This window comes from Nelusetta ayraudi, unplaced genomic scaffold (assembly GCF_046127955.1).
Source record: "Nelusetta ayraudi isolate G7.1 ecotype Tasmania unplaced genomic scaffold, CSIRO-AGI_Nayr_v1 ptg000033l, whole genome shotgun sequence".
NCBI lineage: Eukaryota > Metazoa > Chordata > Actinopteri > Tetraodontiformes > Monacanthidae > Nelusetta > Nelusetta ayraudi.
Window position 1 is genome coordinate 6,462,363 of NW_027466083.1, and position 26,673 is coordinate 6,489,035.

A 26,673-nucleotide genomic window follows, 5' to 3' on the forward strand; every position below is an offset into this window, starting at 1 on the left:
CATCGTTGTTTTTGAAAATAAAATAATGCAAATGTCATTTATTGGGCATAAGAGGAACTTGAACCGACACAGTATACAACAGCTACAATAGTAGATAAATACAAGTGAAATATATTTTTGTTTTAAAGTTTATTTAAAAAAATAATAATAATCGTAACATACAGCCGAACGGAAGAGGCATTATCGATTCCATGTAGACTTTTAGTGGTAAATGTTGTGAGCTCTTGGGAACATGGGCTCGTGAAAATGTTTTGCGAACAAAATATATTATTATTAGTAGCCCCAGAAAACCTATCGTGATACAGACATGCCATGGCATATCCACGCCGAGTTTCCATCAGACAAGCAAACACAAATACACAGGAAATAGTGCGTTAACTGTTCGAAATAAAACCAACATTCCATTATTAGAAGATCTGCCTCTAATGTAATATCGGGATCGTAACGATATATGCATCGTCGCTGAAACGAATACATGGACATTTGTGTCTGACACTTAACTAATACCATTTCCTCGGCACTGTAGATTTTATGATGAAGAACTGAACCGGAAGTGCGTCGTAGCAGAACGATGTAAATGAGGTGTCCTTAACGTTTGCTAACAATGAGATAGAAAGAGGCAGCATTGTAAAGTATGCCAACATAATTTGCTCAACTCCGATGAGGTACGTGATAAAAATGCGTGCCGGGAAATTGACAAGACATCTCTGTTTTACTATACGTAAGGCGCAGTTTGTTTCAAAACAGCGGTTAGCTTGCTGTGCATGTGGAGAGTATTTGGCTAACTGCTAGCTTTAGTTAGCATTTCTGCTCCCTTTGTATCAGTAAACAAAACATTTACGGCAAGTTACTTGCTCTGAATTTTATCCGGCACCGATTTAAGGTATTTCTTTAAATTCTACCCTCGGGCTAATTTACAACGTCTTCATTACTGTTCAATCGTAGGAAATACATCAGCTTTACTTTTTAAAAACTGGTTTGGTGGTACGATTTGAGACCTGAAGTGACTTTAAATGTCAGGGTTTAAATAAATGCACGTGGGCTCTACATCTCAAATTCACCAGAAGAAAATGGATTAAATAAGTAATTGGAAGAGCAATTTATCCAGTAGCCAAAGGTTTATAATGACCAGGAACCATTTATAACCGGTCAATTACGTAAAGCTGAGGCGTCAGTCAGCATTTTGGACTTAAGTTATGTCACGAGGACAAACAAACAAACAAACAAACAAAACAGGGATACTATTAACTAAAACGGGAAATTCCTTGAACAGTTTAGAACTGATCTAGTTAAGCTAATTTAACAAAAACAACAACAACCAACCATCCTAACAAACTATTTAATTGTTGCTGTTCATATCTTCCTTTAGGTCCAAGCTCGTCCAAACTGGATGTATAGACCACTTTTCCATTCAGCTCCAAAGACTGTGCATCTCAGCTTTCAACATTGGGAATTGCTTGTCAAGTGCCAGCCCCTCCTCAGAATTAGAAGCCCTTCTTCAGCAGTTAATGTCTTAACATTTTCTCGACCAGCGGCAACGTTCTCTCTGGTTCCACCAAAAAGAAGACCCCTCCAAACCGTTCCTCAGCTGCTCTTCCTTGGTCAGGGTTTCTCCAACCAACCCGACATGTCGGAGCAGAGGTTCCTGGTGGAGTACGCCAAGCGTGGCACCGCCGGATGTAAGAAGTGCAAGGACAAAATCCCAAAGGGGATTGTCCGCATTGGGAAGGTCGTGCCCAACCCATTCAGCGAGTCTGCGGGGGAGATGAAAGAATGGTACCACGTCAAGTGCATATTTGAAAAGCTGGAACGGGCGAGAGCCACCACCAAGAAGATTGAGGATCTTACGGAGCTGGAGGGCTGGGAAGAGCTCCAGGATGAAGACAAGGAGATTATTAATAAACATGTTTCAGGTATATTTATTACTTTGCATCAGGAAAAAAAAAAATCTTCTCATTATGGAATCTAGATTGATCCTTGACCTCCAGATTAATAAATTAAAAAGTAAGATTAACTTCATTTATCCTGAAGGATGGATAAACAACATCCCAGTAGCAAGTACAGCAACTAAAATACATAAATGAAATACATAAATACACAGCCGCCTCTCTTCGAACATGATTTTCAAGCAGCACCTATTCTGATCTGCCCTGTAGCTCTGATGGCTAAAGTCAATGCGAGTCCGAAGAAGAAGACGCAGGCCAAGTTGAACACGACTGGCCAGCTGATGGCCCCTCCTGCAGACCCATCGGTGAATGCCCCACGCAAGTTCTCAGGCTTCACAGGTACACTGTTGTTTTTTGTAACAAACCAAAAAAAAGGGAAGCTAGACCGTGAGATCTAAATTATTCAGGTCAGTTTAGTTCAAACTCACTGTCACAAGAGGAAATGAGTTTTGCAAGGAGGCAATGTTAAAACAAAACATTCATAAAGCATATATTCTATAAGAGGCAAGTGGAGACATCAAGGATTCTTGTGCTGAAAAATAAAGCACTCAGCTATGCGCACCTCATTTACTGAAGCCCGCACCTCATTTACTGAAGCCTGTATCTGACAAGAGGTGAATAAATGGAGTGCTCTTACAGAGATAACAGTCTGGCTTTGCTCTGATGGATTTGATCCCCCCGCCCAAAAGGTACTTTGCACCATCAAATTTCCATACAAACAGTGCTGACAAACCCATACGTGGCACCTGGATGAAATAATGTCCTCTCTGTCAGAGGTAAACCAGGTAACACCAGCAGAAGTCACCATCTGACCGTGTGTAATGCCAACTTTGTGGGGTTTTGTTGCAAGTCATCATGACAGATTTTCAAAACAACAAGCCAGAACTTTATTTGAGCAGAAGTACAACTGCAACACATAACCTTTATTTATTTTATATATATATATATATATATATATATATATATATATATATGTATATGTATATATATATATATATATATATATATATGAAAGTTACTCACAAGTGTTTGGCATCAGAAGTAACCTCACACAGCAGATGGATTATTTCTCAGATCTTTTTACGAAAGCCCATTGACCATAAAACAAGACACAAGAAGATTGAAAACGGTCAAGGTGAAAGAGGACAGATCAGATCTTTTCTTTTTTGATGTCTGATGCGCCAGTTTGGAACTACCTGCGACTTGCTATTGGTCTCAAGGCAACATGAGGTGTAGTTGAAGCTGCTGTGTTTGTAAACTGTACCCCTCGTTAGCTCTTGTTCTACTTTGCCCATCTTTTAGCCGCAAAAGCCGGCAGCTCCGGCTCCACCTCCAGCTCGGGTTCAAGCCCGGGACCGTCAGCATCGCCTGCCAAAGTGGGCCCAGGCAGCAGCCTGTCAGCGCAGCTCTGTGACCCCCAGCACAAGGACTGCCTCCTCAGAGAGTTCCGCAAGCTGTGCGCCATGGTGTCCGAGATCAACAGTTACAACGCCAAGACGCAGATCATAGATAAGTTCCTCAGGAAAGGCTCAGGCGGAGGTGAGCTTTTGGCTTTGTGGCCAGAGGTGAGTCCAGGTTTCTCCTTACAAAGTAACTGAACTGAACTTTACCTGGTTTCCAGATAAGTTCCATGGGGATCTGTACCTGACAGTGAAGCTGCTCCTGCCAGGCGTCATCAAGAGCGTCTACAACCTGAACGACAAGCAGATTGTGAAGCTCTTCAGCCGCATCTTCAGGTGTGACCAGGAGGCAATGGTGCGCGATCTGGAGCAGGTAACTTCCACTGATGTTTTTTTTTCCCTCTTCTAAACACTCCAGGAGTTTGATTCTGTACTAACGGCAGCGTCGCGGCTCTTTCAGGGAGACGTGTCTGAGACGGTGAGGATGTTCTTTGAGGAGAGCAAATCGTTCCCAGCTGCCTCCAAAAGCCTCCTGACCATCCAGGAGGTGGACGCCTCACTGACCCGCCTCGCTCAGCTGACCAAGGAGGACGAGCAGCAGACTGAACTGGAGTCCATTGCCAAAAAGTAGGTCAACCATCTTTGTGAGCAGATCTGATTATGTCAATTCACAGGAAGGGGATGAAAAGAAAATGGCAAAGGTTTCTAACATTAATGATTTGTGCCACTCCTTTTGTCTACTTTATTTCATAAATCATCACTATCACCATTGTCACTGCTGTCACAGTAATTCCACATCTGTTCGCTCAGCAACCCTGCTGCTGTTTATTGCTTTTGTCTGTGTCTAAATTATGGCTTTATTGTGCTTTGAGTGATTTATTACTTCCACCCTCCACAAATCATCATCATCATCAGGATCTGCAAATGCTGCACTTGTCCCGCATTGTTTTGTTTTTCGCAGGATTTTTTATTTATTTTTTGCCTTGGGAAACACGCACGCACGCATGCACAAAGTCTTCATTAAGCCTCTGCAGCAAAGAGCGGCTATGTTTTGTAGAGGTTTCAGACTGCAGAAAAACCCCAAAACATAACCATTATCCTTAATGAGAGTTACTCATGATTGCTGTGATTTCCCAGTAATTATTATCTATTTTCTTCCTGTGTTGTTTTTCTCAAAGGCTTGCATTTGCTGCTTATTTTTCTCATTCCTAAAACGTTATAGTGTAATACCGTTGTGCTAATTATTACTGCTGTTCCCAGTAATAATCTGCCTTTCCCCCCCGATATCAGATGTACTGGTAACGACCTGAAATGCATCATTCGACTCATTAAACACGACTTGAAGATGAACGCAGGAGCAAAACATGTGTAAGTGTCTTTAAATCCTTTTAGGAAGCTAAAATACATGCCAGTCCTTTAGGATGGACACTGTTGAATCCCTTTCTTGTTTTCTACCCCCTCTGTTGCTACGCAGTTTGGATGCTGTGGATCCAAATGCCTACGATGCCTTCAAGGCCTCCCGTAATCTGGGCGATGTGATGGATCGAGTGCTGAGGAACCAGCAGGAGGCGTCCAACGGTTCAGGACCCAGGAAACTCCTCACTGTGGAAGCTTCACTAATGACCCCCGTCCAGCCCATGTTGGTTCGTCAAGATGTTTATTATCACCATTTTCTTTTCTTTTTTTTTTCCAACAAATTTTTATTTCAACACTGTTCTATCAGTTACCTCTCAAAAAGTGTGCTCTAAAACGCGGAGCTCTTTGTGAACTCCCAGGTTAGTGGCAACGCCACTGGCCAGGTGTTGGCTCCGCCCTCTGAGATACACAGTTCCAAAAATATTTTGGAGGAAAAGCAGCTGAACGCGTTGATCTGGCAGTTCTTTTTTTAACCAACCTGAATAATCCCACGCTACAAGTGACTCGCTGCTCATTTAAAACGAGACCATTATGTCTCCATTAGTCACTCATTTGCAAATTATTTTTCTTTTGTCTCTGGCAACAGAGAGATCCTGTCGTGATTGTTTTCTGCCCAGAGGCCAAGTTTTATCAGTGAGAACGAGAAAACTAAAATAGAAATAGATTCCAACAAAACACAGCTAGGCTGATTTAATAACTTTTGTCATCAAAAGGGTTCCGCAACGAGATGCGACTTCCTGAATCGTTGGTGTCATTGGATGGGATGTGTTAGTTCCAACCTTTTTGAAATGTTGGCTCAAAGGCTTATGGGATATTATCAATCTCTTGTTTAGTGCAAGAACATGAGCACTCCTGCTCATCAAACAAGGTCAATGCGGGATTTTGTGTTAGAATTGAAGGAGTTTTGTTTGCAAGTAAATATTCAGAATTGCAACGTGTTTACCTCTTTATTGCATCAGAGGTGCTTCTCACTGCAGTCCCTGTGAGTTTGGGGACAGGGGGACGCTCCGGGTTGAGGGCTTTCAAAGTAGAATTCTTTCCCAGCGTTGCCTCAGTCAGACGCAGCCGCTGAGCCCTTCAAGGTCGTCATTTCGTAACAGCGCACACACACACACACACACACACACGAGTGGTGAGCAGGACAGTCAGCAGACCTTGCAGTCCGTATCCTGCATGTGAGCGATGCGTCATTACGTGGCGATTTCACTTGGATTGCAACAATCTACATGAAACAGCGGAGATCTGGGAATGTGGCGAGACACCAGAATTAGACAAGAGTACAGTGTGCTGAATCAATGTTGCGTGCAAGCATGTGCTGATGTCACACACACACACACACACACACACACACACACACACACACACACACACACACACACACACACACACACACACACACACACACACACGTAATGTGTTTTGTGTAAATAGGACGACCATTTAGTATTATTTATCATTTATTATTTTCAAAATCACTTCCAACATTTAATGTCATATTTGCATCCTCTAAAGCTACAGTTGGAGGGAAAAAAAACTACAGATGATGAGAGAATTTGGCTACTTAAAGGTTAAAGTCCTGAAGGATGCAAGATCTGTCCTCCACGTTTGACCATCGCCTGGGGGAGCGGTGGGCCAGGGAATCATTGGGTGATCTAAAGTCACTTGGTGGTGGATTAATGTTGTGTGCTTTTCTGATTATAGGCGGAGGCGTGTAAGTCGGTGGAGTACGCCATGAAGAAGTGCCCCAACGGGATGTACTCGGAGATCAAGTATGACGGCGAGCGTGTGCAGGTCCACAAGAACGGCACCGTTTTCAGCTACTTCAGCCGCAGCCTGAAGCCGGTGCTGCCACACAAAGTTAGTCTGAACGCACGCGCACACGCACACACACGCACAGGAGGACAGCAACAGCGAGCCTAATTCCTTATTTTTTATTTTATACGTCAGTCTATGGTCAATTTTTATCTTCAGCTTTATGGGATTAATAGCTGTATTTTTAGGCCTCTGTGGCCATTAAAGTGAGTACAAGTCAAAGTGCTTCGTTGCCTGCGTCATTTTTAATCCAAGTATGGCTGACAGTAATTTAATCAAGTTGTTTTTACTGTCCTTTGGGTTCTATTCACCCCCATCCATCCATTAAGCCATCTCTCTTTTATTTATTTTTTTCAGTATTAGTATTTTTAAAGCCACGCGTCTGTGTTTCAGGTAGCGCATTTCAAGGACTACATCCCCCAGGCCTTCCCTGGAGGCCACAGTATGATACTGGACGCTGAAGTGCTCCTGATCGACACAAAGACCAGCAAACCGCTGCCCTTCGGGACCCTGGGAGTCCACAAGGTTGATGCCTGCAGGCTGCGTTGCTTTTTCCAACAGCTTCGCCCCGTTTTTAATTTTTAAATACCAGAGTTCTAATTCTTGTCCTGTGCCGTGTCCTCCCAGAAAGCCGCCTTTCAAGACGCCAACGTGGGCCTTTTTATTTTCGACTGCATTTACTTTAATGGCGTGAGTCTGATGGAAAGGTAATTGTTCTCTCATATTTCACATTAACCAGTCTTTTTCATAGTGCCAATTCACAATCTTACCTTTGCGTTATGTTTTCCAGGCCGCTGTGCGAACGCAGGAAGTTCCTGCACGACAACATGGTGGAGGTCCACAACCGCATTCTGTTCTCGGAGATGAAGCACGTCACTGTAAGATTCTGCTTAGGTAGAATTAGCCAGGAGTTTTTTTTTTTTTATTATTATTTTATATTTTAGCAGCACACGATGACCTGTGTCTGTGTCTGTGTACGTCAGAGGGCAAGTGACCTGGCTGAAATGATAACCCGGGTCATCAGGGAAGGACTGGAAGGCCTGGTGCTGAAAGACATCAAGGTACATTGCATACTTTTTGTATGAATGGAAATGGAAAAATGTTTGAACATAACAGTCATCTGTGCGTGTCTGCAGGGCGGCTACGAACCAGGGAAGCGCCACTGGCTGAAGGTGAAGAAGGACTACCTGAATGAAGGCGCGATGGCGGACACTGCAGACCTGGTGGTCCTGGGTGCTTTCTACGGAAAAGGCTCCAACGGTGAGAAAGAAAAAAATCCTTCCCTCAAATATTTGCGTCTCTGCACAGTTGACCTACTAGAGAAATCATTTGTTCTGACAGTTTTAGCTTGACTTACTTTTATCAGCCTACAAGGATCTCAAAACTCTTTTGGGTCCCATACTGGGCAAACATCTACTTCCCCCTGAGGCCGCCTTGTTTTGGCCCTCCAAACATGCAGAAGGTCCAACAAAACGTAGCTAAAATCCGTCCATTTAGCTGGAGGCTGAAAATACAAGGCTAAATTTGCCGCAGCCTGCAGAGATACAGAGGTTAGATCTCTTGCAGCTTGGAGTTTGGATCATTTGTTGTGTGACGCTGCGTCACTGGAGAGTGTGAAGATGAAGAATAAAATGAAATGTAAAAATGAGTTTCAAGGGACCGTGAACAACCAGCAAGCAATTAATGAGTGTTTTGGTAATGACGCCCTGAATCCCTTTATTGAATGAGGTTTAAAAAATGTGTTTGCAACTGTGACACCACCAAAACCATAATTTGTTAATTATAAAAACGAATAATAATAAAAACAAAAACTATTTGGAATGTCTTCAAAAAAATGTAACTATAGCACAGGGAGAGATGATGTCATTTAAAAAAAAAAAAAAAAGGAAAAACAAATGCTGGATAATGAGGTTGGGATGCAGGAGGAATAGCAGCTGTGCAGACAAAGATAGGAACGGAAGAAACAGGGCTCATAATGACGACAGCTCATTGTGAGTGTAGATGAGCTGAGGATGGAAGCACAAATCAGATCAAGTTGTGGCGACGTCTCTGAATAAATATTTAACAAGCAGCTTAAAATAAGCCTCAAATAAAAAAGGCTGCGGGCTCCCTCCACTTGAGACTCATAACTGATGGCTGTGCCGCTCTGTCCCCACCAGGGGGCATCATGTCCAGCTTTCTGATGGGCTGCTATGACCCAGACTCCAAGAAGTGGTGCACAGTGACCAAGTGCTCTGGGGGCTATGACGACGCCCTGCTGGCCCGGCTCCAGAAAGAGCTGGATGTGGTCAAAATCAGCAAGGTCAGAGAGGATCCACTCAGCGACGAGGAATGTTCAGTCATAAAATAATCATAAAAATGTATCTGTGTGTGTGTGTGTGTGTGTGTGTAGGAGCCAAGCAAAATCCCAGGCTGGATGAAAGTCGTGAAGAACTACTACCCAGATTTCATCATCCGCAATCCTGAGGTGAGACGTTCCTCTCTCTCTCATCAGACACGTCAGCTCTCCTGCAGCTTTTTACCACGAGGTGCGAGCCGATTGGCTACTCAAAAGACTGGACCCCGGCAAGTCGGATTAGTGGGAATCGAGAGTGGAAGTCTCAGGGTCAGCATTGGCCGTGTAGGACAGCTGGACCTCGGCCCAGATGTTGATCTGTTTACTGCAGACTCAGTGCAAGACAAGAGTTTGAATGCGCCGCCAACATTCTCTCTTCTGCTCTCGCCGAGGTGACGCAAACTCATGCTTTAGAAAGCCGGCAGTGCTTTACATGCCGTGAATTTACAGAAAACTGTCTTGCTTCACTGCACTTTGATTAAAACTGCCACTTTTCCTTTGGATGACTGAAAGTAGAAGTCGTAATAAAACACACAAACGCCCCCTCAGAAAGTATTATTCATGGCCTTTTTTCCCCGTTGGAGCAGAAGATAGATTCCCTATTTGCCAGAGTGGAGCCGGTGTGTTTGCCTTTCCGTGGGTAATTTACCTGTCGCTGCGTGCCTGCTACTGCAGGAGGCGCCAGTCTGGGAGATCACCGGCGCCGAGTTCTCCAAGTCGGAGATGCACACGGCCGACGGCATATCAATCCGCTTCCCCCGCATGACGCGCATCCGCGACGACAAGGACTGGAAGAGCGCCACCAACCTGCACCAGCTCAAGGTAGGGATGCGCGACCTTGGGGCTGCGAAGCGTGCGCGCTGAGGCGTCTGAAACAGCAAACACTTCATAAGAACAATGAAATATTGTTTTCTTGAGCAACATCACCGACGTGGAGGTAAAATTAAGATTTTAATGGAAATGTCACTTGCGTGTCATTCTAAATTTAGTCAACATAGAAATTCTGCAAGTTGGCAAGAAGACAAATAATTCAAGCTGTCGTGTGATTTCATTTCAAATATTTCATGCCCATTTCCAGCTGACTGTAAATTAAATTAAATTATCGACCCATAATCTTACCTCAGCGCAGTGAAAAAGAGCTGCTGCATGGTGATGAGGGGAGAGAAATATTCCTACCTGCTGTCGATCGGAGCGCAGGTGCGCGTTCCGACTCAAGGACCACATTTGCAGTCAGCCGCAGCCGCGCCGGCGTCGACAGACGGGCTGAGTTATCGGGCGAGGCTGTTAACGCGGCGCCGCTCAATTATTCAGCCCCGTCGCCGCTCTTCAATCTCCCGCTGCGCCGAGCGACATTTACATCCCTCGCCCGTTGTCGTGTCATCACTTCGCGCAGGAGCTGTACCGCATATCCAAGGAGAACTGCGACTTCAAAGTGACCGCCGGGCCGTCGGACAATGACAGAGGCTCGTCGGGAGGCGACAGCGGTGGCAACTCGCCGTCGCCCTCCGCCCAGGCGAAGGCCACGCCCAAGAAGACCAGTGAGTCGACGTCCAGTGGACACGTTCGGGCTGTTTTCTCCCAAATCAGAAGTTATGGTGTAGTTATGAAGTTACGAATAGAGTGGATCAAATGCAGGGAAAATACTTCCCCAAGGTCACCGGTAAACGTAATTATTATTATTATTATTATTATTATTATTATTATTATTATGACTCACACCTGGTGGCTGGATGCAGTACTGCCAGTATGGCAAGCCAGATACTAAAGTAATTTCTTCAAAAATAGTTTTTAGTTTGAACACCAAAGTTTTTAAAATGACATACCATGATTGCCATCCTCCAAACAGCAATTTCACATATCATTTCACAAGCAATTTCATCTCCCTAATCAATGAACGTCTCTTTCTCTCTTTCCTCAGACAACAGAGGCCCCGCGGCCAAACCAAAGTCTCAGCCTCGCACTCCGAAAGCAGCCGAAGCTCCCAGCGCCAAAAAGGTTTTTGACAGATGTGATGAATGTCGGCGTGGCTCTCTGAAGCAGGACTGACTAGTTTATTTATAATTTTCTGTTTTTGTATGCGTGCTGTTTTGTTCACAGTTTAAGAAGAGTGAAAGCGTTCAAAGCAATGGAGAAACCAAAGCCAAGGCGCCGACTTCTCAGCTGCTGGAGACGAAGAACAACAAGGTTGGTTGACGACGTTTCCGTGCTTTTAGGAGAGCTTGTTTTGTACAGTGGATAAAGCTTCCAAGTTTTCTTGAAACTCATTTATAAACTTTAATAACAACAAGGATATTGATCTTAATTACAGTAGAGGAATATCAAGTAAAACATCAAAGTAAAAAAAATATATTTAACATGATTATTTTCTTGTTAATAAACTGGAGCAGCATTTTAAGTCCTGGCTGTGGTTAAAATTAATGTGAAAATGCGTCAAACATACTTAAACTTATAAAACCGTTCCTGTAAGCAACTGCCACCCAACTGCAAATATTCTCAGGCTCAGGAATCTTTGCAGCATGGGAAAAATTCTAGTTTATTTCATAATGTTAAAGCTGATTTTTTACTGTCAGGATGAGCCTGCGGGGTCATTTCAAGTCCAGGAATATTGTCCAGCCTTCTATCGTGATGATTCTGAGGTTGCGTTTTGACCCTTGGTGGTGTTGGCTGTGTCCCATCTGGCCTGCGTGGCTGCTCACGTTACTTACTCGACCTTTGAAGAGTCACACTGGTTTCCTCCGCAGACGCTGCTGGACATCTTCACCGGGGTCAAGCTCTTCCTGCCCTCCTCCGTGCAGGACTACGACAAGCTGCGGCGCTACTTTGTGGCGTACGACGGCGACCTGGTTCCGGATTACGACGCCGGCACGGCCACGCACACGCTGGCCGAGCCCGAGGAGAACAGCCAGGCCCGGCGGGTGTCGGCCAACTGGATCTGGCAGTGTATCCGCAAGAGGCGAGTCGTTCCGCCCTGTTAGCGACACCAGTGGACAAGTGACACAGACACAGTGCTAAACGTCAAACAACAATGAAATGATTATTTTTCTTTGGCGGTGGGTTTAAAGACCGTTTTCAGATGTTGTTCGTAATTTATTCACCTAGTGTGCTGTTTGATTCACCAGTAGGGGGCGCCGAACAGCACACACTACACTTTGGTCAGAATTATTTTTTACAGGCAATGATTGACGATTGGTTCAGGTGATGGATGACTGATTGCTTTGATTGGTAGCGTCTCGTGGTAGAGAGACTTTAGATATTTTGTGTTTTGTAAGAAAACTTTAATGAAATGTCATTGGGGGGGAAAAGCCATGGGCAAAGCTTTTGTAATTCACAAACTGAACATTTTACAAGGAGATCATGTAATAAATCACAACGTCACAACTTGGAAACTGAAAGGTTGCACACTTGATTTTTTGAAATATATATTTGCCTTTATTTAAAGGTATTGTGTCACATGGAGCTAAAAATTAAGAAACTTCATTTCCTTTAGTTTCCCAATTGTCATATTTACTTTTGATTGGACTGAAATGAGTTGTTGTTGCCGTGGACAGTACAGGTATCCTGCCACACAGGTGTAAACAGAAAGCAAACTTCTCTGCACAAGGTCTTGTCTTCCTACTCTCAACTGGCTCTCAGCCTCCCTTGACTCTCTGAAGAGACGTCTTCCTGCTGCCGCCTCCGGCATACAAATGACTTTTAGGTTTGTCATGATGTTTGTTTAATCCCCGAGACACTTTGGCTGAGGGAAACTCCAGCCGAGAGACTACAGTCAACTTCAACAGCTGGTTAAATTTTTTTTGGGCTGGTCAAAAGAGAAGTCCTCTCGAGTGCTGAATCACAACCTCTGGAGGTAATGGAAGGTATTGCAGGTGTATTTGCCGCAGGGGTTTTGCAGAAACATTCATGTACCTTTGATGTGAAGGCAGATGTTTGCACTTGGCTCCTGCTAGGACTCCATCTCCTCCAACTTTCTCTTTCCCGATGAAGATCCTCCTTCTCCTTCTGCACCTCCACTTCCACTCGATCGACTCCACCAACGTAGGTCAAACTCCTCCTTTATGTAACACGGCTACGGAGGGCAGCAGACAACAAGTGTTGGTTTAATATAAACCAATCGAGGATGACTGGCCATTGGATTAAACAGTCACCATGGCCAAGCTCATGTACAACCTTTATTTTTTGGTGGGTTTTTATCAAAAAGGGAAGAAAAAGAATCCCCTCCAGCTCCGTGCCTTAGATGTACTCGCTGTGCTGATCATTCATTAATGCAAACAAAGCATGCTTTAAGGGATGGTTTCTCATTCATACGAGACACAAAAGTGAACGGAAACAAATGAATGTACGGACTAATAGGAGTTAAAATAAAAGGGCTTTGTTTATGTGGAATAGCCCGTCGCTTCGGTGAGAGCGGCGGAGCCTTCGGCTCGCGCAGATTCCGTCACCCAGAACCCCCAGATAACTGCCGGCACAAAAGCCTTTATCACCGCTTTTGTACCAGTTAAAAAAGGAGCTAATTTGTGGAGGGTTGAGGGCCGTAAGGCAGCGGAGGAGAGGCTAAGATAGACTTCACCAGTGGTAATTGTCTCCAGATGGCAGCCAGGATCAGGCTCCTCTTTCAAAAGGCGTGGAGGGATTTAAAAGTTTTACAGTCAAAGCGTCATTATGTCTCATCTCTTGCGGGAGACAACCGCTGGGCTCCAACCGATTACAACGCCAGAGCAATTTGCTTTGAAACACCAAATTGAAGCCAAGTTTACTCAAAACAGTTGACATTTCCCTGGCAATTTAGAGTTTGTTCAATTAGAATTTTGAAAAACCTTGTTTAGGCTTAAGGGACAGTAGTGTTCTTGCCTGGACAGGCAAACCTTTCTGTTGGACACATTTTGTGTTGGCCAGAATTCTCTGACTGGACAACAACAACAAAGGAAAAGAAAAAAAGAAAAAGAAATGTTCACAACCTTGACTGAATAATTTATTACGGATAAACAAATAAACTGCCACATGAGACAATCCTACACTCTGGATTCCTCTGGCAGCCATCGGGGAGATAGCACGAGCCAAAAGCCAAGGCCAGAGCTTAAAAAGTGATAGATTGTCTTTTTTGCAGTCTACCCTGCACTGACCAACACACACTAACCACAAACTGCGTCTCCCACAGTGCTTGTTGATTTTGTGACCTGCAACGTAACGACTGTTCAATACCGCTAACTTGAAAGAGAAAAAAAAACAAATAAAGAGATGGTGGCTCCACAGTGCGTTGAGGAGCACAGACAGCAGAAGCTCAGGGCTGAGCCACAGTGTATCTAAACTCTTCAACTCTTTAGCGTCTCTCTCACACACACACACACACACACACACACACACACACACACACACACACACACACACACACACACACACACACACACACACACACACACACACACACTTCGGGTCTGTCTTCTTCAGTGGTTTCACAGGGCAGTTTGTTTGCAGCTGTTGTTTTCATCCCGTCTTTGTCTCAACTCAAACAATGCCTCACAGCAGCTCAATGCAAAGACGGGCCGAACACAGCTTTCAAGTGGAGCCCAGTGAGACGGACGTGCACTGAGGTGAAGTTGAACTGTGGCTCCTCTAATGTTTCTGACGTCTACAGAGAAAGAGAAGGGGAACTCTGTTCTTTGTGTGACTTATCGTGAGGAAAGGCCGCAGTGTCAGAGAGCCAGCGAAGCAGTGCCTCATGGGATAATTTCATCAAAGGACTTCTAATCCCCTGGACTATTGACTGCCGCAGTGTGACTCTGTGAATCAGAGTGATAAGACTGAAAACTCTCAGAATAATCTCCCCTGAAGCTGTCCCTAACTACAAATACGGAGCCTCCTCATCAAAAAAGAAAAAGATTTTGGCTCCTTCTTCTTCAACAAACCCCCTCTGACCTCTGAATCAATACTGAGCTGGAGGGAGATGTGCCGTACCTGTCTGGAGGACTTGATCAGTGTTGCAGAACGCCGGCTGGACGTGCTGTCGGATGCCGACCTGTCCACGCGCTCCAGCAGGATCCTGGTTCTGGGCACATGGCTCCAGGACACGCCCAGACCGGGCTGGACCTCGCCGCTGAGGCTCCTCGCCACGTGGTTCGTGACCTGCAGAGCAATAAGGTTTTACTTGAGGATGAGACACAGGGTGCCTGATGAAGTGAAATACAAACTTTATCTTTAACTGAATGAAAAATGATGTGTTGTGCCTTTCAAAACATGAGCTTTTGTTTTTGTTTTTTTTCTAAATATATATTTCAGTCTCCAGCAACACTCCTGGACTGGTAAGCCTTTTTTCCTGTCACATTTAAAAAGTCTGAGTCAAATGTTTAGCTTTAATTTCACTTCTGAAGTGGGGAACAATGAGCCCAAATCCAGATTGACACTTTAAACGCCGTCTGCATCCTAAGCAGCCGCGAGTCGTGTCATCCTTACCAAGGCGGCCACGTTGAAGTCCTTCGCTGTCGTCTTCAGAACTCCTGCCACTTGTGCCATCAAGGACATGCCTGCAGGAGCGCGGAGGGTGTGGTCGTGAGCTGAATAGCAACAGTGTCCTTCAGAGGAAACGCTACAGGCATTAAGGCGACTATAGGGTGGACGCCCGTTGGATAATGACAGCCGCAGTGACATCGCTGGAATCTTTGATGCAAACAGAGAATTAAACTGAGAAACAAGAAGATTTTGGGTCAGTTTTGCTCGTTGGGTTTCTTTGTGGAACCCAACGAGCAAAAGTAACAGTAAAGAAGAGCAACTGAGTTCAGCAACTAAATGCTTGAATTTACATGGAAAGGTTAGAAAATGGCAAAGTTAGTCTCTTTCTTTGCGCTTTTCAGACTTTGCAACTTCCAGTTCACAGAGAGAGGAAGAAACACTTAGACGTCTCCAGGTGTGGCGCAAATTGCATTTGCACTTCATGCTTTGCCTGCAAAATTGCACTTAAAGTGTGCTCCAACTGAGAAGCATTTAATGATTTGGGAAACATTAAAAAGCAAGTGATGTTAACATGCAATGAACTGTAAGTGTGTCACTTGTCACATTTCACATATTGCAGTTTAAAAACAGCGCCCAAAACAAACGTGAACAATCAGCTGTTCTAAGTGGCCAAATTATTATTATTATTTCTTAGGGTGAACAAACACCATCCAGCAGCAGCAGCAAAATGGTTTTCATCACCACATTCATGTTTTGTAACCCGGCCATGATTCAGACACATAATGTTCCTTCCTCCTCAGGTTTGCATTCACATGGATTCTTCCTGCCGCGGTCGCCCACTGTGTCCTCGGAATGACAAAAACAAGGCTAAAAACAACCTCTGCAGCACCTTCAGGAGTACAATGAGGAGAGGCACGGCATTTAGTGAAGGCTTGTTACCATGCACCTGTATTTAAAGGAGTGACCGACACGACAAATAAGTCATAATTGCAGTGCTCATGAGCAGATCATGAACGGGAGTAGTGGCAAAGCAAGAGCATTAATTACATTTGTAGCATAGCAACAGGATGCCATGGTTACAATCAAAAGTTGCTCAAATCTGCAGGATTTCAACACAAAGTGGCGGCACTTAGTGCCTGGTGTCACTTACGATACACTGCCCCCTATGGTATGGGAGGGGGAATTTTCAAAAACTCTGTTGGCGTTAGACCAAAAGAGAGAATGGGAGAGGCATCACGTACCGCACACTAATTATAATACTTTCAAAATGATTTTTTTAATTGGAGGTTTGAAGGTTGTTTTTTTAACTAAATGTGATTGAGATTTTTTTTTTTTTTTTTTATGAAACTTTCATGTCTTAAACAGATCTGGTGACACCATTCCAAGTCGGTGTAGGCCGTCACTTCTTTCCCGCTGACTGTGCCGCCACCGTCATCCTTGAGGAAAACACACTCAGAGTTTACAGGCCCGGCTGTAAACTCAGCCGCCTCAGGTGTGACGGACTCGCAGAAAGAGATATCACCTTCATTCTGTTTGCCCCCCAGCAGCGGAGCGATAACGGCTGACACAGAGTCCACGATCACCGCCTTGACAGAGCCACCAGCCACGCCGCCGCCACCGGCAACCGATGCCTAGCCGAGGAAATGTGACAGAATTATTCCGGAGAAAACATAATCCGTCTTTCTCAAAGGCTCCCTGTGGCCGCCGCCTTTTTGAAACAAAACAGATGCGTGTGCTAACAAACCTGCAGGAGTCCGTCAGTGCGGAGACGGTACAGACAGTCGAGCAGCGCGTAGACGTCGAAGCAGCGGAAGACGTGGATCCTCTGAAGAGCCTCCATCTGTGAAATGGCGCCATCATATCACATCGCATCGCATCCAAACAACCTCCAAACAACCCAGCGGACCCGGCATCCCCTCCTCAACCCAGCGCCCACCTGCTCGCCTGTGTTCGCAGTTTCAGCTTGCAGCATCTGAAGCAGGCGCCTGGCAGACAGCCCTCCGCTCGTATCGATGAATATTACGCTCTGTTTCAGGTGATAAGAGAGGTGCACCGCCACGCCGAAGCACACCTGGGGGGGGTGGGGGGTGGGGGGTGGAGGGGGAGGGCAATTAAGGTCAATGCTGTCAAACGAACTCAGCCGCAATCATCTTCTAAGAGAAAGGAAGATAAAATAAAAGAAAGAAAGAAAGGAGGAAAGAAGGAGGGGGAATTAATGGGTCTGGAATTATCAGTGATGGAGAAGGGGGAGGCGAGGGAGGCTCACCTGAGATTTGCCACTTCCTGGGCCTCCCGACAGCTCCGTTATCTCCCCGGTATACAAGCCCGAATCCAGCAGTTTATCTAAGCTGCGAAGAAACGGGATGCAATTCATTACTCACAACTGCCAAGCTGTGTAATAAACTCCAGGCGCAGGTGCAGCCGCAGAGCCCAGCAGTCACACACACACACACACACACACACACACACACACACACACACACACACACACACACACACACACACACACACACACACACACACACACACACACACACAGCTAAGATCTTAATTTCGACCGGCCATTTCTCTCTCTCAACATTTATCGAGAACTCTGTCTCCCAAAAACGTTGATTCGAAAGTGAACAAATTGCAAATAGTTCCTCCTTCATTAATCTCAGTGTGCCTTTGAGTGTAGGTGGACTTTCAGTGTTGGTTTCGAGTTAATTCGGAGTGCCTGCTTTAAAACTCTTAAAAGTCTGCGAGTTCCCATCAGCGATTCCTAAGTGGAACCTGGGATTAAATAGAAGGTTCTTCTGGTCTCCTTTCCAAAAGTGTGACGTAAATTTCGGCCGACATGATTATTATTTGTATTCATTTTCTTAGCTGCAGTACCACAACCAACCATTAGGAATTAATGGCATCAAAGCTGTGTTGGATCATCTTCAGACGTAGTTTGCGGCACCACAAGTTTCGCGGGGCTATTATAATGATGACTTTGTGACTTTGCTCAGCAGAGTGTTGGCCTGTTAGAACTCGTTTCACTGTCATCTGTTGTTGAAAGCTGGGTTGCAAACCTCTTTTGCCTTCAAGCTGAAAACATGCATTTATTTTATGGTTTTGGTCAAAAATGCTGAAGACATAATTAGCTTCTTTTTTTTATTTTTTGACAATTTTCATTTAAATTCCTTTCTTAATTTGGTTACAGATGATCCTGTTTTCCATTGACGTTGTGTGAAGAGAACAGCGTCAGGCTTGTTAGGAGTTCATCAAGGTAAATCTCCCACCGGCTCTGCCTCCACGCAGGTCGTTCAGACGCGACCTCTTCCAACTCACTCTTTCTCACTTTTATGTGTTCTTGCAGCGAGAAACTTTGGGCAGTAAATCATCAGGGTCCATTAACGTCCTCCCGGGCCGAGGGTGCAGGGGCGGCGGGGACGGGCATGCGGATTGGTTTCGAAGAAGCTGGCCGAGTGCACACTCAGCCGTCAGTGGCCTATAACGCCGCTACACACGCTAGCCGTAGCCAGAAGTCACATGTCATTTTCTGAGCAATATTTCTGCCAGGAAAAAATTGTGTTAACATCCCTGTTTGGAGAGTTGCTGAATCTCTGCTTTGCTTGTCAAGCGGTTCCGCTCAGCGCGACGGGCCGACCTTTTACTGACAACACCTGATGGTGAGAGATGGGATACTGAGGAAGTGAAAAGCACTGTCAAGCCACACAGACTGTTGGTAATGGCACAGATCAAAGTGTTCAGTCATGACGGGAGTGAAAAGAAGTGAAGGATGGATTTGTTTTTCCGTTTGTGTTGAAGTCATTCGCTGGGTTTCCACGACCCCTAAGAATTGCGCAAAACCTAAATATCGCAATGAAAAACTGGTAATGGAAACAACAAAACTTCACAAAAAACCTCTCAAATATGGCTAAAAGGTTTCAATGCTCTCATGAGGTGGCTTTTCAGACATATCGATATAGAGGTATATCGCAGAAGTGTAATGGAAACACTTTTTTTTTTTCCGCATTTACACGTCACCGGACTTCAAGTGAAAATGGCGCGTTGTGTTTGGACGGGGGAAGAGACGGAATAGTTCTCACACGTAATCAAAGAGAAAAACATAACAACCGTTGTTGACAGCAAACAACATCGAAAGGCAGATTTATCGTAAAATGTTTGCTACCTCCATCCTCCCCCCCGGGGACAAGATTTTACGAGAATTGCGGCTTGTGTGCTTCACACCATTCATTGGAAACACCTGCAAATCGCAAGTGCACTTTATCGAAATTCTAGACAAATTGTTTATGAGGCTTAGCATTTTTTTAGGCTGTTAGACCACTTAGCTTTACTGTAGCAGTAATAAGCCAGCTGGTGGAGAAAATCAGCTTTACAAGACACACTTGTTATTAACAAAAGAAGACATTCGGATTCAACAAACTGGGCGCTGAAACTTTGCATCTCAGTGGTAATTAGCAGCTTACATCACACGGGCTGCAGACATCTTGATTTATTTGACAAAAAGCCTCAGGTTTTTCTGCAGGATCCATCTGTTCTCGCATTGCTTGTCGTCATTTCGCCATCTGTTAGCTCGGCAAATGTTTTGATTTGCTGTTTTGACTGGTGATCTGGGCAGCTTGCAGTTTCTCAGCGCCTCAGCCAGCGAGGCCCGATGATGGATGTGACAGCGGCGCACTTAAATCTACATAGTCAGGGTCCCTGCCGCCTGGAGGTTAAGCCCCGCCGTGTGAACGGGCGGGTTTCACTGAGAGTGGATCTCATCACCCGCAGCGTGATTGTAAAGTGGGAGGAATTGGTTTGGGACGGACTTTCTGCCGCTGCTGAAGCCTCAACTTCTGCCTTCCCGTAAGAGCTGGGGAAGGGTGGAAGTGACTGTCCTTGAGGAAGGAGCAGCCTCGAGAATTTCCCCCGCGGGCTGCGCTCATCAGCGAGATCAGAGCGCCACGCAGCCCTCCTCGTACCGAGCGAACTTCTCGATCCAAGTGTGTGATTGGAGTGGAGGCGGCAAAGAGGCTTGTGTTCTGCTGCTCGGCTCAGCTTTCTTTTTTTGAGCAAGTGTGGAAATTGCTGTGTTTTTGCCGCTGTGGCTTTAACAGAATTGTTTTGTCCAACGAGTGATACCATAGATGTTTGTGTTCTAGTAAAAATAAATACATTTTCTTTTTCCAATTACCATTGTGTAATTGTGCAAGAAACTATTTGCATTTTCTACACAGGTTTTAGTAACCAAAGTTCTTTGGATTATTAATCAGCTACAATGGTGTCCTTTATTTAAATACATTAACTGCAGAAAAGGTCTGCGGTGAGACGAGATTGTGTTTCTTTATTATGATAAATGTGTTTCCTTTCATGAATAAATTTCACCCTTCTGGACTTGGCCTCTAGCTTAAGCACGCGTGGAAACAAGATTCTTACAAATGATCAATAATAAGTTTTTCAATTTCAACAAACACAACAAATGCACACTTTGCTTTTTGTGACAACTTAAGACGCAATTTTGCCAAAGGATTGCAGATTTCTTTTTTGTTGTTGTTGCAGCAAATGCAAGACCACTGTGAACCACCACTCAACGCTTTGGGTGCCTTGAAAAGTGCTCTTCAAATCCAATCCATTATTATTATTATCAACTGGTGGTGAGCTGAAGGCACAACTTGTCAGCACATTGTGCACAGAGGACAGAGTCCACATCACAGAAACTGTGCTAAAGCTGAGACCCTCGTCTTGCACACCAAAATGTACATCCAACACCCTTTAATAATGAATTGACTTTAACATCTCTTGCAATCTGCTCTCTTACCACTAGATGGTGCTGAACATGACTTGCCAGGCCTTTAAAGATCCAATTTATAAAATTTGGCTTGATTTATGACTTTCATATTGGTAAAAGCTTAACATACTCCCCATAAATACATTGATAAAAGTGTACACCAACAGTACAATAAAAGTAATTTGGTTTTCTGACCGTTCTCATGAATATAAGAACATGCATAGAGCAAGAGTTGAACTCCAACAGTAGTTAGCTGCCAACTTGATGCTGGACCTTTAAATCATTTTAAATATAATAGTAAAATAGATAATTATCCAAGTTGACTCGTAAAAACTAACTAGATAATTATGCTTTTCCACTCGCTGATGTGCAATATTTCATAAAGCACTTAAGCTGTCGTTCCAAAGCAGAAAAGCATTACTGTCTGAGAAATATCCCTTATTTCCTGTGTCTGGTTCACTACGCTGGGTACATCCCCCATCACAGAGACCACCATCCATTAATATCATATAATAAAAGCAGCGTGCAGTTTGGCTTGGAGGTCGATCAATCACAACAACACCAGAGTGGCTTGTTGTCTCTGTCCTGCAATAAAGCCGCCTGTGTTGACACTGTTTAATGCAGACACTAATGCCACTTTAACTGCGCATTCACTAATGACACACATTAAAGCCGACAGCACTCAGTGACAGTGACACTGACTAGTTGAAATCTAGACAGATTTATTGTGGGGGTGGAACGTTCCTTTTTTTTTTTTTTTTTTTTTTGGTTCATCTCTCCAACAGCAGAGGGCAGCCAAGATGCACCAGTAGCAATGACTCATTCCCTTTTATGTCACCAATCCGAAAGCCCTGACTAATTTATAAAACACTTAAAAAGAGGCAGAGCGAGAGAGAGAGAGAGAGAGACAGAGGCGGGGGAGGGAGCGCTACCTGTGATCATTAATTACGCTGAAACAGTGAGTTTAACTGTAGAAGAAGAAGGTGGTGAGCTATAAATTATGCCGCTGCTGGCTCATTTCACACGTTTGTCCGGTGCAGTCTGTGTCCTGGCTAAAGGATACTTCCCCCCCTCTAAAAAGTGGAAGATTTATCTGGCCTGCTTTGTGCGGCTGCTGCATACTGATGACTGCATCTTGTGACTGCTTCCAGCTCACATCTCGCAGGAAAAGAAAAAGAAGGGAAAAAAAAAAAAAAGGTTTCACAGGAACGGCTGTGCCTGACTCGCAGATTAATTTCAAGAGGTGCTGGAACACTGTGGAAGGAGACCAGGAGGGGAGGCTGCCGCTTCTTTACAGTCATTAAATTTTGATTTTCTCATGTTGCAGCAAAATGTTTAAAAGGAGTAGGGATGTATTTTCGTGGTTAAGCTGGGAGCAAAGCTAATGCAGCCACTCCAGGCTGCGTTCAGGAGCCAAATGGAACAACAAGCTTTGGCTAAAAATGGTGCAACAGGCCCCCTCATGCATACATTTATTTATATATTTTGTTAAAACCCTCCACTGACTGTGCTGTATTTTTAACTGAGCAGCAGATGCATGCGACAAGCCCAAGTCAATACAAACTGGATTCCAGTGACACAGAGGAGATTTTACTTTGATAAAATGAATCAATGTCACCAGACATCTGAATACAAGACGAGGCACAATTACTATTGACTGTACAAGCTGCAGTAGAAGAGAGTCTTTGTCCCTCTTCCATTTTACTCAGAAGATTCCCAAAGGAAAATAACTGTTCTGTAAGATGCTGTGTGGTGTCAGACGATATGGAGAACCAACCAGACATGAGGATGAAAAGATTAGGTAAAACAATGATATAGTCTGTTTTTAAATAATTTAACAATGTCAAAATTGAAAACTCTTTGTTGTTGATGAAAACCCAACACACGTCAGTCCTGCTGTGCAAAATCGCTACTTTATTGATTTCCCCCAACTATTTGCACATATTTAGTTCATATTTTTAAAATTGTAAATGCAATACTTTCACATTGCTTCAGTTCTTCATTTTTTCTCGCCAAACCTTTTTCGTACTTCCTCCTATCCAGGTCATTTTTCCAGCTGTGACATTGATTGCAGCTTTAATTTTATGAATCGTTTTTTCTGAATTTAATGCAAGAATAATTATTTTGCTGCCAAATTCATTTCTGTATCTGGCAGATTGAGTGCTTCACAGCCTCGACTGCGAGTTTCACCGAGTAGCAGGACACTAAGATGCATAACAGAAAAATATATTTCCCCATTAAAAACTGACCTAATTTAAAAAGTGGAGACATTTCTTGAGGATCCCACCGATGAACCCCACAGACCTGGAAGCTAAATCCGAGTGCTCAGACATGTTTACCTGGGATTTCCTGAAGAGAGGATCGCCGTGGAGCTGAGCAGCTCCTCGTACAGATCTGCACCAGACACAGGAAACGCTGTGTGCTGGGCCAGCAGCACTCGACGGATGGCAAACAGCGCCTGGAACGCAACAGAGTGCAGAGAGTGAGGCTGGCGGCACGGATCAGCCGACAGGTATTCATCTTCATCACTGGATGCTGCCAGATCACGCTGTCTTCTGCCTAATTAGGCCACCAGGGTGCTAATCCAAAAGTTGAGGCTTTTGGTCTCTCTGATTAGAAAGAGGAGTTTTTAAATAATGAAACACCATGTCTGTGATCTCGACCATTTCTCATATTTTCAAGATTTTTTTTTTTGCCAACCCAAATAATCTACACAGAGATTAATGGAATCTAGGAGTCTTAATCAAATCTTTTCACAATACAGTACAATACAGCTAACCAGCAAAACTCGCCACCAGCAGAGCCAGTTGTTAACAGTTCAAGTCCTCCTCAAGCAGCCTTTCAGGGCAATACAGCAATGTCCTATTTACTTCTTGCACAAAGCGTAGCTTAGGTCTAAGGGGATACTTCACTGTTTATGCAATGTATGTGATTTGTGATGTAGTTTACTAGATTAGAGCATGTGCAAGAAACTTGCATTCGTTTCACAGTTTTCTTCACACCTAAAATCTGTCTGGAGCTCCGCCTCTTTCTCCACAAGGAATGCTGATTGGACCCATATTCTTCTCAGATTTTCAACAGTGATCTCTGATAATTCTGACTTGAAAGTTTGGCTTGTTCGAGCTGCCTAACAGGGTTAGTCTATAGCAATTCCAGAATTAAGCAACTCAAAGAAAAGCAGCAAAAACTTTTTTGTGGCATTCATAGGAAGGAGATGCCACCGATATACGTCAAAGCAATACAACATAAAACCTTTTTGTTAGTTTTCTAAAGTCCCATGGGAAACAGAACTAGTTTCCTCCCTGAGTCCAGACTGCATGCGCAGACGCTCTGATCTGATCTGAGAGCTCTCACTCAAGTTTTTTTTTTTTGAACCAAGAAAGCTTTGCTTGACATCCAGGCCCTCAGCCTCCCACACAATTATTCCCTGCTTGACATTTATCTCTGAGACCATTGTGAGACCATTGTGAGACTTTTTTAAAAGTGGTTGTTTCTCATATCTTTCAAAAAAGTTGAGTGGAAAACAGTATATGTGATCTAAAAATAAATAAATAAACACACATCTAAAAAGTTTCCAGCCAAAAAGGTCAGAAGTGAATTAGACTGAATTTCCTTCTCATTCCAGACTGAGTCTGAAGTCAAAGCTGCTCTTGCTTCACAAATTCAAAGCCATAATAGTCACAGGGTAGCAGACCCAACTCAATGTAACTTACAGAAAAATATATACATATATATTTGATGGGGGTGGATTTTTAATAAGGACACAACAACAATGACTTTGTAGTAAACAGGGTCAGAGGGTTAATATTTTCTCATCCATTAATGTATACACACAGTCAACTTTTCATTCTTGCATTAAACTAGAAATGAATGCAATTTCCATGTCCTATTTTACATTTTCTTCAGCTCAGTAGTGCATCAGGAAAAAATAAATGGCAATGAAAATGCCTATGTATTCTAATGTTTAGACTGCATATTTTATACAGTTTAAAAGCCACACTATTAGCTACATTGCAATGCCATTATGTAAAATGTAATATTTAAATCAGAATGTTTATGGAAATCTCTGCAAATGTACAGTAACAAAAACTAAAACATAGCAACAGTGACATATTGTCATAGTCTTAGTAAGGTGTCTGTTTTCCAGTTTTTCTAAATAAAAATTTATTTTGCATTCGCTGCAAACGAGAAGTGACTCTCAACATGAAGCAGAGGCTGCTGCTCCTGCACAACAGCACCGAGTGAACAGGTTGATTTACACAGAAGACCAACAAGATTTAGAAGTGGTAATCCAACTAATTACAACGCTCGCATGATTAAGGTTGCAGCTGCTGGACGTGGATGAAACGTGTGTCCACTGTCATCATGGCGTGGACGAGAGCCAAACTTCTGAGTGCCAAGTAACATGTGGGCGACTTTTCTTTCTGACTCATTCGTTCGTATCCTCAAAAACAAAGATTGGACGTTTGTAAGGAGGGGCGAAGAACTTGGTTGAGGCGCTGAAACAATGGATTCTCGCAATCGAACGTGTATTTTTTATTATTATCATTATTTAGCTATTGATTACTATATTGGATGTCTGTAATGAACATACCTTGTATGACACGGAGCATTTCTGTGCAAGGTCCTCGATGTCGGATGACACCAGATCCTCCACTGCGGAGGCAAAAAGTCACTCCGGTTAGCGGCTATTCATGGTTTAACCACTTGAGAAGAACTACACCGAATTGCTCACCTGTCCTAACGTCGGCAGCACGCAAGTCGCGAACCAAGTCACCCTCCAGTCCTGGACACATTCCTTCCCTTAACACCACCATGGTGTGGCGTTACATCCGGGCAGCCGATTCCAACTGAGTTGGAAGCTGGAAGCTAACTTTGTTTTTAGCATTTACGGCTAAGTGACATATTTCCTCCTTTCCGTCCTGACAGCCTGGTCGGTCAGGACGACAGGGGTATTTTATTTACGACTGACGTTCAAAAGTGAACGCTAAAAGTACGGTGTTAACTTAAAACTATGGTCCAGACGGAACTTGCAAGTTGTTTGTTGCTGACAACTTCGATAAAACCCGCTTTCTGATTCAAACTGTTACGCAGAGTTCCGTGACGTCTCGCCCTTCCGCTTTCCGTAGCGATGTGTGATCGCGATATTTGGGGGTAGAGTTTAAAGCTCAAAATTCTTTCTTTTTTAAATTTTTATTTATTTATTTATAAATAATGCAATGCTATATTTCAAGCAATTTAAATGTAGCTTTAATGAAGCGTTCAACCATTGTTGCTGAACAGCTCCTTGGTCTTGACTTTACTTTAAATTAATCAGGAATTAATTTTGGATTATGCGACTATGCTGCACTGGTCAAGTAAATACTTTTTGTTTAGAATTTTACAGCATTTTCTACGATATTTTATATTATTCTGATTTCACAAAAATAAAATATGGTGTTCATGTGATCACACAGTACTGTGAAATAACATTGCGCATTTCAAAACAAAAGGAGTAAATGAGCGATAGGAAAAAAAACATAAAATGTTGAAGCCAATGATGCATAAACACCACATATT

The 26,673-nt window shown here is 43.8% G+C and overlaps 2 protein-coding genes across 2 annotated transcripts; one reads left to right on the forward strand and one right to left on the reverse strand.

The window, feature by feature from the left end:
* The first annotated feature begins 517 nt into the window (after window positions 1–517).
* Window positions 518–12,301, forward strand: lig3 (ligase III, DNA, ATP-dependent). The gene is made up of 21 exons (XM_076031946.1): window positions 518–665; window positions 1,370–1,913; window positions 2,157–2,285; window positions 3,249–3,485; window positions 3,568–3,719; window positions 3,807–3,973; window positions 4,637–4,714; window positions 4,821–4,989; window positions 6,464–6,619; window positions 6,968–7,099; window positions 7,202–7,281; window positions 7,365–7,452; window positions 7,558–7,635; window positions 7,711–7,834; window positions 8,734–8,876; window positions 8,967–9,041; window positions 9,585–9,731; window positions 10,303–10,447; window positions 10,828–10,904; window positions 11,007–11,093; window positions 11,651–12,301. The coding sequence occupies exons 2-21, from the start codon at window positions 1,391–1,393 to the stop codon at window positions 11,882–11,884; spliced, it is 3,021 nt and encodes a 1,006-aa protein (XP_075888061.1). The 5' UTR covers window positions 518–665; window positions 1,370–1,390; the 3' UTR covers window positions 11,885–12,301.
* On the reverse strand, window positions 11,739–26,231 carry rad51d (RAD51 paralog D). Its single transcript, XM_076031947.1, has 11 exons — window positions 25,850–26,231; window positions 25,709–25,770; window positions 23,454–23,572; window positions 17,620–17,701; window positions 17,290–17,424; window positions 17,098–17,193; window positions 16,876–16,984; window positions 15,357–15,427; window positions 14,862–15,029; window positions 12,816–12,975; window positions 11,739–11,877 (listed from the first exon to the last, which is right to left on the reverse strand). Exons 1-10 carry the CDS (start codon window positions 25,929–25,931, stop codon window positions 12,853–12,855), a joined length of 1,047 nt encoding a protein of 348 aa, XP_075888062.1. The 5' UTR covers window positions 25,932–26,231; the 3' UTR covers window positions 11,739–11,877; window positions 12,816–12,852.
* Between the last annotated feature and the right edge of the window lie 442 nt (window positions 26,232–26,673).

Bases quoted from the DNA above. Each gene is read 5' to 3' on its own strand.
- lig3 (XM_076031946.1), top strand. From the start codon at position 1,391: ATGTATAGACCACTTTTCCATTCAGCTCCAAAGACTGTGCATCTCAGC. The intron at 1,914-2,156 runs GTATATTTATTA...TCTGCCCTGTAG, and splicing joins TATTAATAAACATGTTTCAG to CTCTGATGGCTAAAGTCAAT. The intron at 7,636-7,710 runs GTACATTGCATA...GCGTGTCTGCAG, and splicing joins TGGTGCTGAAAGACATCAAG to GGCGGCTACGAACCAGGGAA.
- rad51d (XM_076031947.1), bottom strand. From the start codon at position 25,931: ATGGTGGTGTTAAGGGAAGGAATGTGTCCAGGACTGGAGGGTGACTTG. The intron at 17,425-17,619 runs GTGAGCCTCCCT...CACCCCCCCCAG, and splicing joins CAGGAAGTGGCAAATCTCAG to GTGTGCTTCGGCGTGGCGGT. The intron at 15,428-16,875 runs GTGATATCTCTT...GCGCTCCTGCAG, and splicing joins GGGGGGCAAACAGAATGAAG to GCATGTCCTTGATGGCACAA.